Source organism: Musa acuminata, chromosome BXJ3-4, assembly GCF_036884655.1.
Source record: "Musa acuminata AAA Group cultivar baxijiao chromosome BXJ3-4, Cavendish_Baxijiao_AAA, whole genome shotgun sequence".
Taxonomy (NCBI): Eukaryota; Viridiplantae; Streptophyta; class Magnoliopsida; order Zingiberales; family Musaceae; genus Musa; species Musa acuminata.
Window position 1 is genome coordinate 2,365,901 of NC_088352.1, and position 18,969 is coordinate 2,384,869.

An 18,969-nucleotide genomic window follows, 5' to 3' on the forward strand; every position below is an offset into this window, starting at 1 on the left:
TGACTCACTGTTACATAAAAGGGAATGGCGGTCTCCTACTAAAATGATCTTAAGCTTCTCTGGTAAAGCTCCCTGCTTTCTTTCTTTAACAGATGGAACACACAACACTAGGTCTTTGTTTCTTCTTCTTCTTCCCCAGTGAACCAACGAAAGGTTTGCTCGGCACCCTGCACACTCTGCAGGTCCAAGAACAGCTTTTCCACGGCAGAAATTGACAGGGATGAGTCAGATTTAAAGGAATGCGGGTGTCTTTTACCCTTCCCGAGTCAGCTTCCACATGATGATGAGCAAGACTCTTCCAACGTCCACATTTCTCTCCTGCTGGTATTTGACTGCATAGGCAAAAATACCTTGTAGAATTCAGTATTTTTTTCCTGCTCCTGTTCTCCGATTACATATCCACCATTGTTTTAAGGATTTATAACACAGAAGCGTATTAAAACAACACAAGTTTCATGCACGGCATGAAGATTAAGCCAAGCCTTTGCCATGCATGCTGAACGATGGTTCTGCCTATCAAAACCTTTCGGAGAACAACTCAAGCTTTTCTTTTCTATTCGTGCACTACAACTCAAGTTTCATGCACCTCCACCCCCACCCCACCCCCTCTCTTTTTTGATGGAAAACGAGGGAAGCATCATCTTGTTCGACGTATATTACTTCTCGCTAGTGTAATATCTTAATTTAATTTGCAAAATATTTAAATAATATTAATAAATTAATTATCCCATGGATAAAGTTTCACTCCTAATTTAGTTAAAAATAAGTAAAATAAAATATAAATTCCCAGGCAACTGTGAAGAGGAACACTTGGGAAGTCGTCTCCGCCACAAGTGGAAGCACCAGCGTCCATTGTCACCGTCTCGACCATGCAGATGGACACTTGTCTGCTCGCCTGCACCTCCGCCACGGATGGAACCATGGTTTCCATTCCCCACTCGGGATTACGCGCACGTCGTTTGCTTTCCGTCTCCCAAAGAGCCCGCCAAATCAGCCCTAAACAGAGCAGCTTGAATCCCAGACACAAAGAAAAGCGTTACAACTAGCAGATGATGTGTTAAACCTCTTAACTTGACAGGTTTCCTATTGTCCTTTCTTGACGCATACACCGCTGTAGATGATTACATATACCTACCTTCACCTCGGAGGAGGCACAGGTCCGCAGCCTCTGCCTCATCGATCTTCGTTTCCCCCTCGACCCTTCTGTGAGTATTCTCCTGACTCTCTCGTTCATGTGCCATCAACCAAGTGTTTATTAGAGTGTCTTCTTGAAGCTCAGAGACGTTCGATCGATGGAGGGTCGATTCTTGGCTTGTTACGAGGAGTGGCTCGGAATCCAGGAAGCCGACCTGGACGAGCTCCTCCAAGCCATCTCGACCCAGCACGGCAACAGGGAACGGAGCGAGGCCGAACTCGGGGAGCTGGTGGAGAGGTGCATGAGGCACTACGAGGAGTACCACGACCGGCGGCGTGGCCTGGTGCGGAACGACGGCCCCACCTTCTTATGTCCGCCCTGGTGCAACTCCTTCGAGAACTCCATGCTCTGGGCCGGCGGCTGCCGTCCCTCCATGTTCATTCGCCTCATCTACTCCCTCAGCTCCTCCGGCCTCGAGGCCCACCTCGATACCCCCGCCGGCCGCGCCGTCAGCTCCCACGGCGAAGGGCTGGTGGGGCTGTCCTCGTCGCAGCTGGCCCGCGTCAACGAGATCCACCGATCGACGCTTCAGGAGGAGGACAAGATCACGTCCCAGATGGCCACTCTGCAGGAGAACGTGGCCGACGGGCCGCTGCTCCCCATAGTCAAGAAGCGGCAGATGTGGCAGTGGAGCGGCACCTCCCGCGTCGAGAATGGCGGCGGGGACGCGGAGGTGGAGGCGGCGATGGAGGAGTACACGGAGTCAATGGAGCGGCTGGTGCAGGAAGCGGACCGACTGAGGGTGGAGACGGCGAGGACGCTGGTGTTGGAGATCCTGACGTCACAGCAGGCGGTGGAGCTGCTGGTGGCGGCGAAGCAGCTCCAACTCTCGGTCCACGAGTGCGGCCACCAGCGCGACCAGAGGAATGGCCGCGGCAGATGATATGTTAGTAATTAAAAGAAAGCGTGTCTACGATATCATAACGACTGTATAAACACCGTACAAAGATATAAATATAAATATCAATATATATATATATATGTATGTATGTATGTATGTATGTATGTATATGTATATGTATATGTATATATGGAGGTGGACTCTCATGTTGACTTGATGCACCAAGCCCATAGGTCTTCGGATTCGAGTAGGGCATCAAGAATCGTGCCTGCTTCACCTTATGATGCGGTGCTGATGTGTCACTGCTGCGACGTGATTCGGCCTAATGGATTAAAGCGGCCCCAAGTCTAATCCAATATCGTATTCTGTTCGATCAATCCTAACCTCGATGACGACGCACGCCTCATGTAATGAATGGTACATGTAATATCGTGGGTGTTTCGCAGATAGCCCACCCTTCTCTCTGTTCCAAACCTTTCTCCCACATCTCTGTCAAGGACCGATGTCGCCGGTAAGCTTGGAAGACTTGTATCAATCTATTGTTACTTGCAGATAAGAGATGAGAATAGAATCGACTGACATCAGAAATGTATTGGATACATCACGTTATGACAGTGGAAGAGATTACTGTTTGAGCCACTCGTTTTTCTTCTTTTTATTCTACTCCAGACAACAGCAACAATCTTCAAATATCAGCAATTAATGAATGGGAAATACCAACAGGTGTGTTTATTACAGAAGGGAGGAGGGAATAGATTGATTGGCTGGCCTCAGTGTGGAGAAAGGGGAAAGCCAATTCCATGGCGGGTGGTGGGGAACGTAACAAACAGCATGCTGCAGATAACTCCGATCGCCACCGGCAGGCACGTGAGGACCTGCTTCGTCTCCTCCGACGGTATGGGATAGAAGCAGGACGCGACGTTCTGGTCAAACAGCGCAACCGCTGCAAAAACCAGAAAGGACATGAAGGCATGGACGAAGTCGATGAACTTGATCCTGTAGCCAATTGCGATTGTGGGAGGGAGTGGCGCGGTCCCGTCGATGACCCACAGTCCCTTGAAGGTCGCCAGTCCGTACCGCACCGTGCCGTTCCCGTCCCGAAAGCTGTCCGTGAAGCTGAGGACGAAACATGAGAGGGCGCAGAGGGCCGCGAGACACGCGGTCATCAGCCGGTTCGCCGCCATGCAATGACCTCCGTCGGTGAAGATGGGGGAGAGGAGTTGGAAGGCCAGCACGGTGCCGGTGGGGAGCAGTTTGGCGAGGTGGGCGGTGCTCCTGAAGGTCTGGCTGATGGCTCTCTGGACGGAGGTCACTTGATCGTCACCCGACGAATCTGGAGCCAAGAGAGGCTGCTTCTGCTGCTGCTGTTGCTGCTGAGCTTCTACGTCAGTAATATTTGTTGCCATTGTCAATGAAGGGATTCCTCTGCAATTCTTCAGCGACTATGGAGGTGATTTATGGGGGGATTGCAGTGGGGAGGACATGGAAGATACGTCTGAGGAGAAGGAAAGGGGGTGGAGGAGGAAGGGAAGGCGTTGAGAGTTGGCTTGCAAGGAAGAGCAAGCAGGAGTTGGGAGGGAAGGTAACGGTTTACAAGAATGGCGGCGGGGTTTACGTTAGAAAGAGCTTTAAGTAGCTGATGTGTGATTGGTTGAGGCGTGTATGGATCTGCTTGTTAGTAACATTATCGGCACGCCAAAACCTTCTAAGTCGAAAGGGATTTACTTCATCTCCATTGCATGCCAATATGCCGCGTTCCAACAATTGCACCAGCGTTTTTATACGTGTGTTCTTTGGCGTCTATATGTGATGTTGCGTTCACCATAGCTTCATGTGCTGTTCATCGTTCATTATTTCGCGCAAGTTTCTTCCTATGTTTTCTTATGCTATTAATTATAATGATCAATGGTTATGTGTGTGTGTGTGTGTGTGTGTGGGTGGAGGGGAATAAACCTAACGATTGAATTAATGCACCAAAGTTGAATTAATACACCAATCATTTAACTTTAAAAAGTTGAGATATTGCATCCTAACGTTTCTTTACCATCACACTTGTTCGAGTAGAGGTTCGTAATTCTTCATCATGATCGTAGAGATATACTGTAGAGAGAGACATGTGGTTCAGAGAAGAGATCCTCCTTTGGTCCATAATATAGAGGAAAAGATTTACACAAAGATATAGGGAACGTAGTTGTGGGAAAAAGAAACAAGTGAACCATCAGCATTATCTTCCACGTTACTCTAACGTGACCTTGGAGCTAAAAACTAGCTCACTTCTCCTCTTTGTATCTCTTCTTGGTATCTCTTGCCTCCTCATCTACCCATCTCACTCAGTGTGGTGAAACGTCTCCTACGGACCTGCTTGCCCCGTCTTCACTCAACCAACTACACCACCTTTCCTTTTTTCTTCTTCCTTTTTAGTTCTCTTTTCCCGTTTTTTTGCGTGCTGTTGTTCCCTTAATCCTTCTTTACAGCTGAACAATGAAGAGGAGAGCATGAACATGTTCCCCCTCCTTTTAAAGTCACTTAGGTTTAAGATCGTTTGGTTACAAAGTCCTCGAGAGACGTAGATAAACACAAGCAAAGATTAAGGGTCAAGGAATTTGCCACAATTTGTTGAGTAGAGTTTCTCTCTTCCTTACCTTCACACTTCCCATAACCTCGTTTTGTCTTGTCCTTTCCTTTTGTGTTCCTCTCTCCTCCTTTGGGAACGATGACCAAAAGCGAAGGAGAACTCTATTCCTTCCCTACTCTCAAGGACAGCTGAGGACGGCAAAGTGGAGTCACGTTGCTTTGTGAGAAACAAGCTTCTTTCTTCTTTCCCTTTTCCTTCCGCCCCTTGCCTTGTCTAGTTATTATTCTCTTTGCCGGGTCCGGAGAAGCGGGAAGGAGAGATAAGGGAATGCTTTCCCAAACAGAGTATTGAGCTTTGTGGGTAGGGGGGGGAATGAGATCAGGTTAGGGTTCCCAACATGGCTTGGTGCAGTAGCTGTGGAAACGATCGCATGTTCGACAGAAATCTAGCCTCCTCGGTAGCACTGGTTGGAGTTGGAAAGAGATTGAAAGCAAATTCCATCAAGGCATGTCCTTCTTGTGGTCATCGCATCGAGCTTGTCGAATCCGAAAAGGTGTTCCTTCTCCTTCGTTTCTTCTGTACTTCGAGATAGTACTTGATTTACCTTGCATCAAAGAAACAATATATTACTCTCAATCAACACAAGAAAAAAACATGGAAGGCTCATGCGTGTGAACGTGGATGAATTCAGCCTCCTTCTGCCATTCAAGATTTGCCGGGGTTGCCCGCCGGAGTGAAGTTTGATCCAACGGACCAAGAGCTTCTCGAGCATTTGGAGGGGAAAGCGATGCCCGAGTCGGAAAAGTTTCACCCTCTCATCGATGAGTTCATTCCTACCATAGAAGGAGAGAGTGGGATTTGCTACACCCATCCTGAGAAGCTTCCTGGTAATTAATAGCTGATTGAATGAGCAACATGCGTTTTATTTCACATCAATATAGTCATCGTATTTTCTCTTCGTCTAGACATACATGCTTGGTTTCTCTTCTGTACATATTGGTACCTGCACAGTGACATCTGCAATTGCCTAAAGGCATCCATGCATAATCCATAACTTTTCATAATTATATCCATTTTAAGTAAGATTTGGAAAAGGTTTAATCGTTTCTTCATGTGCCGTAGAAGGATTTCACTGACGAAGTTAATTACAGGAGGCTGAGATATTGTTGTTGGGGATGGAGGAGCAAGAAAAAAACATAATATTATTATAGTATTAAAAACAGGAAGATATTGTTGTTGGGGATGGAGGAGCAAGAAAAAAACATAATATTATTATAGTATTAAAAACAGGAAGATTGACAAGAACACTTACAAGATATTCTCAAGTACACACACTCTCTATGTGTTTTGTTTCATGGACTATGATCTTATTTATAGGACCTAGTGATAACCACCCTATAACTACTAGATCATAATTGAGGTAGTTATTGAAACCACCCTATAACTATTAGATCATGATTGAGATAGTTATTAAAATTACCCTGTAATTACTAGAACATGATAACTACCTAGATAACTATGAATCAAATCTCAATAGATACTCCTTTTTATTTTCTTATAAAATGATTATCTATTTTCACAAAAGTTTCGATCCTAAAGTTTCTCTCTAATCTCCTAAAATGATTATATCTAATTTTTAGAAACCATGGTCTCCGAAAAATCTACCCAAATAAAATGTAAAAGGTTATTTCGTGGGATCAATCGAATGACAGTTCTCATGTTCCTCAAAAAGTATCATTGGATTTCTATCATAGTGCATGCACTGCGTAATGATTTATATGCTCAAGTCACTGCCTTCTCGAGATCATGTACAACATACTTCCTGTGCTTCCTTCGGGTGGATCGATTACGTATAATTGGATTCATACATATGTATGCATTTGTGAGCTTAAAAATCTGGTATTGTGTGTAGGGGTGAGGAGGGATGGATTAGTCAGACACTTCTTCCATCGCCCCTCCAAGGCATACACGACGGGGACAAGGAAGAGGAGAAAGGTGCACACCGACGAGCATGGCGGTGAGACACGGTGGCACAAGACCGGCAAGACACGGCCAGTGTTCGTGGGCGGAAGTCTGAAGGGCTACAAGAAGATCCTCGTCCTCTACACCAACTATGGAAACCAAAGAAAGCCGGAGAAGACGAATTGGGTGATGCACCAGTACCATCTCGGCTCCGACGAGGAGGAGAAGGAAGGGGAACTTGTTGTGTCAAAGGTTTTCTACCAGACGCAGCCACGGCAGTGTGGTTTGGGAGCGAAGGATGCGGTCCAAACAAGGCTTAACGGATACGGAGGGGGCGGCAACGCCATCCTCAAAGATGGAAGCATCAGTAACTACTGTAGCTCGTCGCTGATATCCTATGACCAGACCAGGAACAGCCAAGCTAAGTTTGCCATGCAGACTACTGGAGCTTCTTTTCTTCCATGACAAGGGATATATATACAAATATAGAAGAAGAAATGATATGACAAGGTTGTTTAATTTTGTACACAGGTGAATGCATTCATTCACTCCAACACGAACCTTTTGATGGAATGCATGAGAGGTTGGATTTCCTTTTGCTTTTACATGTATCAAGTAAGTTTGTCCAGCTTTTTCCTGCAATGGTTGTAAAGATGAGCCAACTTACTGCAGCAGCGTGTTTGTAAGGAGAGTAATATTATTGTCTGCCCTTCTTTTGTTCATTGTGTGTTGTCATAAAGTTGAGAATCACAACTAATGTCGATGATTAATTGGCGAGTTCAAGCTTTCAGCAGATGTTCTGACACTCTGATGAAACTACCTGTCATCCAAATTACCATGATTAAGTCTTATCCTAACTAATCACAATATGACAAAAGCAACTGTGGGTCACAGACAAGTAAATGAAATAGTAGGCCCTCTCTCAAGTGCAAAATTCATGCAGCCGATCGATGCATATGAATTGTAGATTTTGTTGTTTTTTAATTTATAAAGGCAGGAATTTGAGAACTTATCCTAATTTCTGTTCACATATTTACATTTTTTTAAGAAACAGAGAAATATATTAAAGATTTTCATGAGCAAAATGAACAACTATTATTATTCTCTGATAATTCAAAGGACATCACTCTGCCTTCAAAGGCATCTTTACCATGCCGGAGAAGCCAGTTTGTCTCGTTCTAAACTGATGGACTTGTTGCTAGTTTTTGAATGCCACGATGCTCTGCTGAGCAGATCATACTTTATTGTGGTGCACAGGATTCCTTTGTTCTTCCCACACCACGGTGCCCAAAATTGTCTGGTTCTTAGATGCGGACATGATCTGCTCATCCTCTGCCACATGAATTTGTCTAGCGTGAACAACGATCTAAATTCCGATTAAGATACGCCATCTCGGTGAAGTGTTGTCCTACACTACAAGATGCCTCCGTTTGTACACAAGCTGGAGTACAAGCAAGCACATCCAATCTGTGCATTCCCACCTCTTCAGCCTTCCTTTCCCTGGAAGCAGGCTGTTCTTCCTTTAAATCACTCTCTGCATCTCATCTCCAGAATGAAGAACTAATGACCGCACTGCATTGGTAGCAGAAGCCTAAGATGTGAGGGGAAGAGAGAGAGAGAGAGAGAGAGAGAGAGAGAGAGAGAGAGAGAGATGCTGCTGGATAGAGAATCCATAGATTTGGTGTTGGTCCCAGCTGGGCTGGCCATGATGTTTGGGTACCATCTCTTCCTTCTTTACAGGATCCTCAGGTTTCCCCACACCACCGTGATTGGCTACGAGAACCATAACAAGCGAGCCTGGGTCGAGCGGATGTTGCAGGTTAGTGTTGATTACCTCTTCCTGTTTATCCAAAATCTGCTGTTGAGTCCTTCACATATCAAATCTCATCTTGTCGATCTCTCACGAAGACGTATGTCATGAAATAGCTGACTACTTAGTAACTTGTACAGACAACTCCAGAGGAATCTGGAATAGCTCTGCAGGTGATCGCAAGCAGTATAGCAGCATCCAGCAACCTGGCTTCCCTCTCCATTGCTCTGAGCTCCCTCATCGGCACCTGGATAGGGAGCAGCTCCAAGGTGCTGATGACCGAAGTCGTCTACGGGGACACAAGCCCAACCACCTCCTCCGTCAAGTACGTCTCCCTGCTCATCTGCTTCTTGGCCGCCTTCACCTGCTTCATCCAGTCGGCGCGATACTTGGTCCACGCCAGCTTCATGATGAGCACGCTGGATTCCGACATACCCGTGAGCTACGTCCAGACAGCAGTGATCAGGGGCAGCAACTTCTGGTCGATGGGTCTGAGAGCAATGTACTTCGCCACAACCTTGCTGCTTTGGATCTTTGGACCCATTCCAATGTTTGCTTGCTCGGTGTTCATGGTGACGATGCTGCACTTCCTTGATTCTAACTCCACTCCGCTGCACCAGTTCAGATACTACACAAACAAGGGGGTGGAGAAAAAGATGATGAACCGAAGACCTACGAGCACCGCAAGCAGCATTCACGACAACCCCATGTATACTCCGGTCACATGTATAAGCTGAGAAGAACTGAGATGACTCGATTGATGAGAAATGATTTTTCTTACAGGAAACTTAGAATGTAATAACCAAAGTTGTAGTGGATCATGATGATGGAATTCTTTCTCTTTTTCTTCACCGGTGCAAACTGGAAAGCTTTCAAATCTTCATTAGAACTACACTGATCATTGCCTTTTCACCATCGGAGAAGAAGAAATGATTAGCACTGAAGAATCAATGAACAGCAAGTGGATGATTCAACCATATGTAAGTCGACAAGTGTCAGTCTTTTTGACCTACAATTAGCCTCTAATTTCCCTCTTTGGTGTCACTGTTTTATATGTAATCCAACAGTAAATTATTGGAGATAGAATCTAAAGTGTGGCATGACTCAATTGTTTATCATCTCGATGACTCCCTCATGGCACTGAATTCGGTTCTTTTAGGGCCTCCAAAGAAAAGAGTGGTAAAGTAGATTAAGATGATCATTTTAATAATGAGCAAACACTGTAAACATCACAATCCAAACCTCATCCAAAGTTATCCCTTAATTATTCGAATCCTTCACTATACTTAATAGTACGGCACGATTTAATGTGATGATGAATCAATTAACTTGTTGAGTCTAAACTACTGATCCAAAAAACTATATTATTATAGATTGTGACAATCATATATACTTATTATCATTGGGCAATCGATGAATTCAGTCCTTTTCTCTGTCCCAATGTCTGTTTTGCTCATGCATCCTCCGCTGTGTGCTGAAAGGAAAATGATGAGCCTGACCTCCCATGTCGATTGCCGACATATGTAGTAGCATGGAACATTATGATCAATGTACATTGGAGTAATCTTACCATGATGTCTAGATTCGCAGACTTGCCCCATAACGAGACAGAGAGTTCAACTTTTCAGTGGAAGAAGATCTCTCTTCAGTGCACCAAGGAAGGTGGATCCACCTGCCTCCACCAGGGAGGAGGGGACACAAAGCACAAATCCAACAAAGCAGACAGGGGGAAAAGAGTTCACCGCCGGGGTTGGGGTCCCGTTTTCGGAGCCCTGTTGGGGTCGGTCGTGGGGGCAATCAACTTGCTATCATCATGACAAGAGCCTGTGCGCCACCTCATGCCCACCAAAGCTGGCCCAGCTCCCTCTTCCTCCTCCCCCGGTCGCCAGTACTCCAAATCAATGTTCCCATCACCTTTTGCTTCCTTGCTTTATCAACTCGTCACATCTCTGTCTTTTTTTCCCTCTCTCTGTGATGTTATGACCCAAGAGGAAGAAAAAAACAAAAGGAAAGAAGAGCTCCAGGCGAGACTACTCTAAGCCTCCGATGATAAAAGCCAATGACAGGGAAGGTAAAATGGGGCCTGTGGTGTCTAGCTGGTAACAGGTGAGGCATCTGCGTATAAAGTATGAGAGAGTCAGCCATAAAAGAACCTCCAGGCTCTGGAAGTGGGAAAGAAAAGAAACGGTCTTTGGAGTGGGGGAGATCAGTGTGTGATGTTCCGGTTTATCCGGGGGTTCTTTGGGGGTTGTTCCTATAAAGGGAACACAGAATTAGGCTGTTTTGGACCAGCGAGAGTCATGGCTTCTTCTTCCTCCTCCTATGCTCTCACGCTCACAGGCTTACAGAGAGAGTTAAAGCGAAGTACGTGATTTAGACCCCACCATGTGAGCCTCTGTGTGCGAGTGTCCGTTCCCCACAGTTGCGAACGCAAGCAGCATTAATTAAGTAGGAGCTAGATTTCGTTATGCCACTGTCTCGGTTTTATGACACTGCCATTCCTTTCAATCATGGAGAAGAAGGGAGGGCTCACTTGTTTGTGGAGTGGTAATGGCTTATAACCGCTGCTCTATGAATAGCATTTAGATGAAACAAAACAAAATAATACATAAGAACATGTAGGGAGCTAAAAGTATAGGGATGAAATACGTCATACCTAATACATCATTCATTTCCCGAGGCATGCAAATTTAAGCTCGGAATTCCGAGTGTGGGTATGTGTAATATTCGTCGCAAAGACTCGACTAGATCCTCCAAATCTTTCAAGGGATTCGGCCTGCACGTGGTTGGTAGGATAAGCTTCATGACACGATTGAATGATGAGCAATATTCCGAGGCACAGCGACGATGAACAACACAGATGCTCAAAGGTCCTCGTGGTCAGCGCTGTAACGAGAACAGTCGCGGTTGGTAAGTTTCTCAGGAGGAGGAATCAGTGCGGATTTTGTGACATTCATGCCTGCGAACCTCTAAAGATTTTGTTTTGTTTCCTTGTTGTTTCCTCTTAAAGGGGTTGCGCATGGCGGTTGAGGAAGTGAAAACTCCAAACTTGCCGGCTAAGATACTCTATGCATCGTCCACGTGCTGAGCTCGTTCCTCTATCTCCCCCTCTCCCACAACCACCAACAGCAACAAGGGAGTGGGAGTTTGTGATCCGTGATTTCACGTCGAAACAATGCTAGAGTACTGCTCCATAGCTCGGCCGTGACCTACAAGAAGGCTGGCAGGAGGAAGGCAAGCATCGAGCGATAGTAGATAGTAGGCACAGCGACCGGGGGAAAAGCAAATGAGCTCTTACGTCTTGTCATCTGATGTAGCACGGAGAGAGAGAGAGGACACCCACAGATAAAACGGCTTGGATAAGCGAAAGGGTCTCTCTCGCGGCAGCAGCCGAAGTCAAGCGGCCCCCGGTAACTCTGCTGCCATCCATCCCCATCTCTGCTCCCTTCTGCGCCCGCTGCGGCCGTTGCAGAAGAAGCTAATGCACCAGCACTATCAACACAGTTCCACCGAGAAAAGCGAGGCGAAAGTGAAGTGATAACCCGAGACACTGCGTCCTCCCGCACCTCTCCCTCTCTCCTTTCCATTTGATTCAAGCATTGACACGGAGCCAGCTGCTGTTCTGGAGCAGCAGCCGCAGCGACGACGACCGCATCAAAACGACGCTGCGACAGCAACCGAGAGAGATTAAAAATGAGAAGTATGTAGTGAGGGAGACACAGAGAAATAGAGAAAGAGAAGGTGAAGAGGGAAGGAGTTATGAAGGTCGGAGCTACAGAGGGTACGGATCGCTTTTGACCCGCTTTCCATTGGCAAAGCTTATGCATGGTTAGGGCGTCCAAGAAAGAGAAAGGGAGGAGGAGGAGAAGAAAAGCCAAAGCTTTTTGGTATTTAGCTCTTATATTTATCTACCTCGCCCTGATGCTCTCTCTGATCTTTTGCTCTGCTCTCGACTCGGCTGCTTCCGCTCGTCTCCCGCCTCCCACGCTTGTCTTCTTTAGGCACCTTTAGCGCCCCCTCTCATGCGTCGCTTCACCATGCCTGTGCTCTCATTCCCTCCATAATCCTTGGCTTAACCCACATCCCATACTTGTCCCTTCTTCCCCTGAATTTGGCTCCTCTCTTGCTTGGTTTCGCCTTCGGTACCTGGGCTTTTCGCTTCTTTGGGTTCGGATAAAATGGGGATCGATTTGAACACCATAGACGAGGAGGAAGAAGAGCCGGAGCAGCCGGCCTACCACGCCGCTTCGCCGCCCGCGGCGACACCGGTGGATCGCGCGCTTCAGGTGACGCCGGTGTGCCTGGAGCTGTGGCACGCGTGCGCGGGGCCCCGGATATGGCTGCCCAAGAAGGGAAGCTTGGTGGTGTACTTCCCGCAGGGACATATCGAGCACTTTGGGGAGGACGGTCGTCGGAGAGGCGGAGTCTGCCGCCGCGATGTGCCGCCTCATGTGTTTTGCCTTGTGGTCGACGTCAAGCTTCATGTTCGTTTGTCATCTCACCCTGGTTTCGATCTTTCATTTAGGTTTTCAAAAGGTGGTCTTTCCGTCTCTAAACCTTGGTTCTTTCGAGTCGTCAATGGACGCAGGCTGATGCGGCTACGGACGAGGTCTATGCCCAGCTCTCTCTTCTTGCTGAAAGCGAGGTAAAGGCTTCTGCTTATTCTCGATTTGCCATTTGATAGAGTTGTAAGGCCTGCCTTATCTCTTCTAAAGGTATGAGCTTGACTATATGTGGTTGATCCTGCATCAAGAAAAAGTATTTTAGGCAACATAAACCTTCATGGGCAATTTCAAAGCCTGACCAAACGTAAAGAATGTGTAACATGGAACAAGTTTTATCTGAGCTGTGCTTTGGTGGTGTTACGATTCTTTTCTTGTGTCTAACTGTTGTTTCTTGGCTCAGGAATTTGAACTAAGAATGAAGAAGGGTGAGGCTGAAGGAAACGAGGAAGATGAGGATGTCGAATGTATAAGCCGATCCTCTATTCCACACATGTTCTGCAAAACCCTCACTGCCTCTGACACGAGCACCCATGGAGGGTTTTCTGTGCCCCGCCGTGCCGCCGAGGACTGTTTCCCTCCCCTGGTGACTAGACACTCTTCAACTTGTGGCTATTCTGATTGGAGCTCATGATGGCATATATCTAGAGTTCCTAATTTGAAACAGATACTTCACGATTGGTGCAATTTAAAATGGGTTGGTTGGTTGGTTGCAACCTTTGGCATGAACATTGTTTTAAACGTGTTTGTTTCTGTCTCCTTTTGATTTAGGATTATAAGCTGCAGAGGCCTTCCCAAGAGCTTATTGCAAAAGATTTACATGGCACAGAATGGACGTTTAGACATATCTACAGAGGTATATCTAACAGATCTAAACCTTTGTTGTTAGTTTTCCGATGTTTGAACCAAGACTGCCTGGCACATAAAACCTTTTCTCTTTATACTCCAATTTTCAGGTTAGTTTGACTTCACTTTTGTGCTCAAAGACTTGTGGCATCGTTTGTGCTAATATTATTTTACTGTATTTTAAAGACATGTTGGCTATTAATTTTTTATCTGTGGTTGATGAATATTTCGGCATTTTAAAGCATTTAGCTGAAGATATCGGTCTCACTATTCAACCAGGTTGCTTGTTTCCATGTTTTGGCGCTATTCTACCGTACACTACTTGTTGAAGAAGCTTATTTGACAATTTTGTGTGCAGAAATTCTCTCTAATGATTTATATGCTGAATAATGCCAGTAACATTTTGCAATACAACTTAATTCATTCGATTTCTGGAGTAATCTTTTAGATGTCTTAGCTGTAAAATATATTATGAACGGATATTCAGAATTTCTTTAAAAGATCTAAGTTACGTGCTGCTGATGGATGTTTAGTTTATATGTTTTTTAGGTCAACCACGTAGGCATCTTCTTACAACTGGATGGAGTGCATTTGTGAATAGGAAAAAGCTAATCTCAGGAGATGCAGTGCTCTTTCTTCGGTAGGCATTGGCATTATCAAATCGTCGTTTTAACTACATGAAGATCCTTTGCATGAATAGGATTTTTCATTCTGTGATTAGGGGTAATGACGGGGAGCTTAGATTGGGTGTTAGAAGAGCAGCTCAATTTAAAAGCGGGAGTCCAGTTTCAGCACATCCAAGTGGGAACATGAATCTAGCTGCACTGACCATCATTGCTAATTCTGTGTCCGCAAGAAAAGTCTTCCACATCTATTATAACCCAAGGTATGCTTCTTGTAGCTGAGTGATGTTTTATGCAAACTTTTGCATATGTAAAAGCCTGTGTTGTATCTACACGAATTGTGAATACCATCAATCATATCTAGAAACTGTGACTGCTGAAAGTGGTAAGCATATTGTTTTTCTTCTTAATGCCGTCAAATGTGGGACGAGGTATAATTTTAAAACAAGATTGCTTTTATGCTCTTGTTTTAAGAAGTGTCTGAACTCCAAAAGATACATATACCGATTCCTTTACAAGCTACTCATGCCAATGATTCTTTATCAGTTGATTTTTGATCTAAGACAGATATACAGACTTCGTTTTTGCATATAGAATTAGTTGTTAGATTAATTGTTACATGGTTGATTGTCCAAGCATGTCTGAATCCTAGTCTCAGAGCAATCTTTGCAGTTCCTTCTTTAAATATATTTTTTTCTATAATTTATCTCAAATTATGGTCTGTATTAGTTATATCATGGCCTAATTTGTTGTCACTAAAATGACAAACCATTACCATTTATGAACTTGTTCGATCTTAGATAGATGAACTTCATGTGGAACTTCGAGATGTTTGGGCACCCATACTGGAAGTTCATGACAAACCCATACTTGGACACCCATCACAAGAAAACCCATACTGCAAGTAGTACACCTGCTAGTGCATCTTTGAAGTTCTTATAATGTCTAAATGCCAAGTTCATATCCTCCAGGGCAACCTCATCGAAGTTCATAGTTCCATACTGGAAATTTTTAAAAAGCTTCAATCATCTCATTTCCGTGGGAATGAGGTTCAGAATGATTTATGAGAGTGATGATGCCACAGAGAGAAGGTCTGATACATAAACTTCTGCAATTATTTTTGATATCCAAATTGAGACGTGTTGAATTAACATTCATTTGCTTTTTCCTCTGTAGGTCCACAGGACTGATAACTGGGATCAGTGACATAGACCCTATAAGATGGCCTCACTCCAAGTGGAGGTGTCTGTTGGTATACTAATATATTCGATCCAGTTTTGTTCGTATATTAAACAAAAAATTACTTTGCCAAATTAAATTGTATGCCTTAGTATTCAAGATATATAGAGCACAAGAATGTTTGTTCAAGGGTCATACTTTGCACCCATCTTGGACTACCGATATGATAACTATTATGAAAGGCAGTGGTATAGGCTTTGTTAAATGAGCAATTCTGACATGAATCTGCTTAAGCAACTAAATTTCTTTGGACCAATTAGGTGAGAATTTTATGATGGATGTAACTATCATTTCGATTAGAAGCCTTTTCATAATAAATTTTCTATTGCTGCTGAAATGAGGTGCTCGGCTTGATGGCAGGAGTGTTTGATTTCATTGGAATTAGATTCTATCCATGATGAATGCTAAATAAGTTAATTACCATGGTGTTACATTATTATGTTTGACCCCCATCAAGCTCGACTTCTAGTTAGTTCAAACTATATCATCTTAGGTTTGTTTCTTTTGTTTCTTATTATTTCTTTTTCCGATGTCCAAGGTAAAGTGCAATATGGACTGATCATTTGATCCACTCAATAGATTGATAAGACTTATAAATGGAGTCTTTTGATATAACCGTTAAAGATTAGTGTAGTTCTCTAATATTCCTTGCCGTATTGATGCTCCACTGAAGTTCAAGTGTGGCTTATATTGAGTGGTAGGCTTAACACTTCCAATAGATTGATAAGATGAAGCCTCGATTACTAGGAGAAACACATCATTTGTCTGGGGGATAATGAATCTGCTAACCACTTGTCTCTTAAATGCTCCCATGTCAAATCTCTCTGCTGCATATTCAATAATACATCACTTCTTCCTGAAGTCCCAGATCACATTTTGATTCTTCTCTAGCTGGAGAAAAGACAGTAAACTTAAATTTGAACAAGGTTGGGTTTCTCTTGTTCTGGTCTTCTTTTAGAAATTATGGACAGAAGTGGACTCAAGAAATTTTGAAGCCAAAAGCAATACAAAAGGTGACTGGTTGATTCACAACCTTAGTTTGTTCAAGCTTTGGAGTCAAAGCATTATTAAGAGCAATCCATCTTTCCTTTTGGTTTGGAGAGATGTTGAGCATCTGGATACATTGAAATTCTGGTTGTTTTTCATTTTCTTCTTCTTCTCTGTCACTTTGGTATTTGTTCCTACTTGATGACATTCATGCTGTGTTACTTGATTCTTTTGTATCCTATTTGGTAGATCTATGGGATAATGTACAACACTTTTCTCAAAAAAAAAAAATCTCTCTTGATACATTATAGTCTGTACTGTAGGCATTTTCGGATACATAAACTGCTTTTTTTCGTTTGATTGGCATCAATAATGCTGATTTAAGATGTATTTGCTCTTTAATGCAGGTAAATTGGGACAATGATGTAGATGCTAATCAACAAAAGAGGATATCTCCATGGGAAATTGAACCAATTGGTCCTGTTATAGGCTCTGGCAGCTCGACAACAGCAGGTCTCAAGAGGGCCAAAATCACTCTTCCCTCTGTCAGTATGGATTTTCCAATTCCAAGTAGGGTCTTTGATGTGTTGCAGAATACTAAAGGCTATTCATATGTTTCTTGCATTATTTCTGAATCTTGTATGCAATTGTTTGCAGATGGAAATGGGTGTCCAGACATGAGGGAATCTGCAAGCTTCCACGAGGTCTTGCAAGGTCAAGAAGTTACTAGACTCACACCTCCAATTTGTGTCGGTGTGGCAGCCTCTCATTTTTCTGAGAACTCAGGGATTAAGGGGAAATCTGCTGATGCAAATAACAGCATCATAGGTGAATTTATTCCAGGAAGTAGGGTCAGAATCCCACATGGAAAATCTGACTTTTCCTTCAATTGCACAGGCTTTAGTGAATCTGTCGGATTCCAGAAGGTCTTGCAAGGTCAAGAAGTTTTCTCAAAAGTTCCACCATTCCTTGGAGCTGGATCTGATGCTCATAGAAGATATGGTGTGTATGGTCTGTTTGATGGTCTTCACGCGTATCATACTCAAAGCAGATTGCCTGCAGCATCTCTTGGATATGTTACTCTTGTTCAACAGTCTTTGCCACCAATCCAAGCATTTCCACCGTCATCAGTGCTAATGTTTCAAGAAGCAAGTTCCAAAAATTTGTTGTTTCAGCCTATGCATAGCATGAATTGTCAAGATAGGGATGATAATGAGTGCTACTCCGCCAAGTTAGATGGATCCAAAACCAAAACCTTGCATAGAGAAGAGGCAAACTCTCCATTTTGGCCTGCTACGGGTCGTCATTTCACCAATCAGCAACACAAAATGGTAAAAGTCTATGCTCCTGTCTTGGCTGGCAAGTCGGACTTGGAAAACGATAAGAGTGCCAGCCGAAAGGGTTTCAGGCTTTTTGGTTTTTCCTTGACTGAAAAGATTCCTGTAACGAATTTAGTTGATCCACCTCCGCCAGTCTCTCAAACTAAAACTGACGTCAAGGCCGATATTGCTTTCTCGACTTCAATGCCTCAAATGTGCCCTTTATGCTGATTGTGCAGCTCCACTTGAGGACTTCATCACTTGACAAAAGCCGTGGTCTGCATGCATCTAAGTGATAAGTGATGTAGGAAGGTATCCTGGGAGTTTGATGGGAATTAGGATCTAAAATTTGAGATGTGCAGCTTAATGACCTGGAAAAGAATGCTTTGTTTCCTATGATATTGAGGTCGACAAGGTGCAGTTTGGTAATGATCTTTGGCATTTGTTTGGTACAAGTAGCACCACCTCTGCTGCATGATCTTTTGCTATGGAACATTTTGAAATGTGGCTCCGAACTCTTGGTAAACAATCATGAAGCTGAAAAAATCATGGTTTGGCAACTGATGGCTAATCAAAGGTGTTGTAATATGCGTTGCGTCTTTACCAGCTAATTATGAATTAAACTCTAGAAGACGTGGGCTATGCTAGACTATGATCTCAAGTGTTGATCTCTCTTTCTGATGCACTTTCCAATCAGCTACCTTTTTAACTTTTTCGATGTCATGTACTATATTCTGCTTCTTATCAAACTACCAAGTAATGTGCTTTAATATTGTTGGCATGCCTTGTAGGCTTTCAATTCCTCGGTTACTTGCTTAGAAAGCCTCATTCTTGCTTCTGATCATGTCATGGCATGCTTTGGATGCATGGAGAAGGTTGATCGAATCATATATTGCTACCAGATAAAAGTCTTATTGTGTTTGTTTGTGACTTCTATCACAAAGTGAATTAGCCAAGTCCAGGATTCTTGGATCTTGTAGCTTCAACCTCTTCTACAGTGGTGAAGCTTCAACACTACACCCCAAGGCAAATTCTGGCACAGACACAAGGCATCGACCTGTAGCTGCTCT

The 18,969-nt window shown here is 44.1% G+C and overlaps 5 protein-coding genes across 5 annotated transcripts; 4 read left to right on the plus strand and 1 right to left on the minus strand.

Moving 5' to 3' along the window:
• Window positions 1–1,292: 1,292 nt before the first annotated feature.
• On the plus strand, window positions 1,293–2,078 carry LOC135634946 (protein DOG1-like 3). The gene has a single exon (XM_065145705.1). It carries the CDS (start codon window positions 1,293–1,295, stop codon window positions 2,076–2,078), a length of 786 nt encoding a protein of 261 aa, XP_065001777.1.
• Window positions 2,079–2,666: 588 nt separating this feature from the next.
• Window positions 2,667–3,619, minus strand: LOC103980228 (protein DMP4). Its single transcript, XM_009396551.3, has one exon. It carries the CDS (start codon window positions 3,440–3,442, stop codon window positions 2,807–2,809), a length of 636 nt encoding a protein of 211 aa, XP_009394826.2. The 5' UTR covers window positions 3,443–3,619; the 3' UTR covers window positions 2,667–2,806.
• Window positions 3,620–4,870: 1,251 nt separating this feature from the next.
• LOC135634977 (NAC domain-containing protein 73-like) lies at window positions 4,871–7,259 on the plus strand. The gene is made up of 3 exons (XM_065145756.1): window positions 4,871–5,164; window positions 5,303–5,498; window positions 6,524–7,259. Exons 1-3 carry the CDS (start codon window positions 5,009–5,011, stop codon window positions 7,036–7,038), a joined length of 867 nt encoding a protein of 288 aa, XP_065001828.1. The 5' UTR covers window positions 4,871–5,008; the 3' UTR covers window positions 7,039–7,259.
• A 784-nt stretch (window positions 7,260–8,043) lies between these two features.
• LOC103980226 (uncharacterized) lies at window positions 8,044–9,234 on the plus strand. Its single transcript, XM_065149985.1, has 2 exons — window positions 8,044–8,392; window positions 8,524–9,234. The coding sequence occupies exons 1-2, from the start codon at window positions 8,225–8,227 to the stop codon at window positions 9,118–9,120; spliced, it is 765 nt and encodes a 254-aa protein (XP_065006057.1). The 5' UTR covers window positions 8,044–8,224; the 3' UTR covers window positions 9,121–9,234.
• Window positions 9,235–12,561: 3,327 nt separating this feature from the next.
• Window positions 12,562–18,680, plus strand: LOC135635101 (auxin response factor 2-like). Its single transcript, XM_065145951.1, has 10 exons — window positions 12,562–12,867; window positions 12,972–13,028; window positions 13,289–13,471; window positions 13,657–13,741; window positions 14,281–14,371; window positions 14,453–14,617; window positions 15,326–15,445; window positions 15,531–15,606; window positions 16,988–17,150; window positions 17,238–18,680. Exons 1-10 carry the CDS (start codon window positions 12,562–12,564, stop codon window positions 18,128–18,130), a joined length of 2,139 nt encoding a protein of 712 aa, XP_065002023.1. The 3' UTR covers window positions 18,131–18,680.
• The last annotated feature ends 289 nt before the right edge of the window (window positions 18,681–18,969 follow it).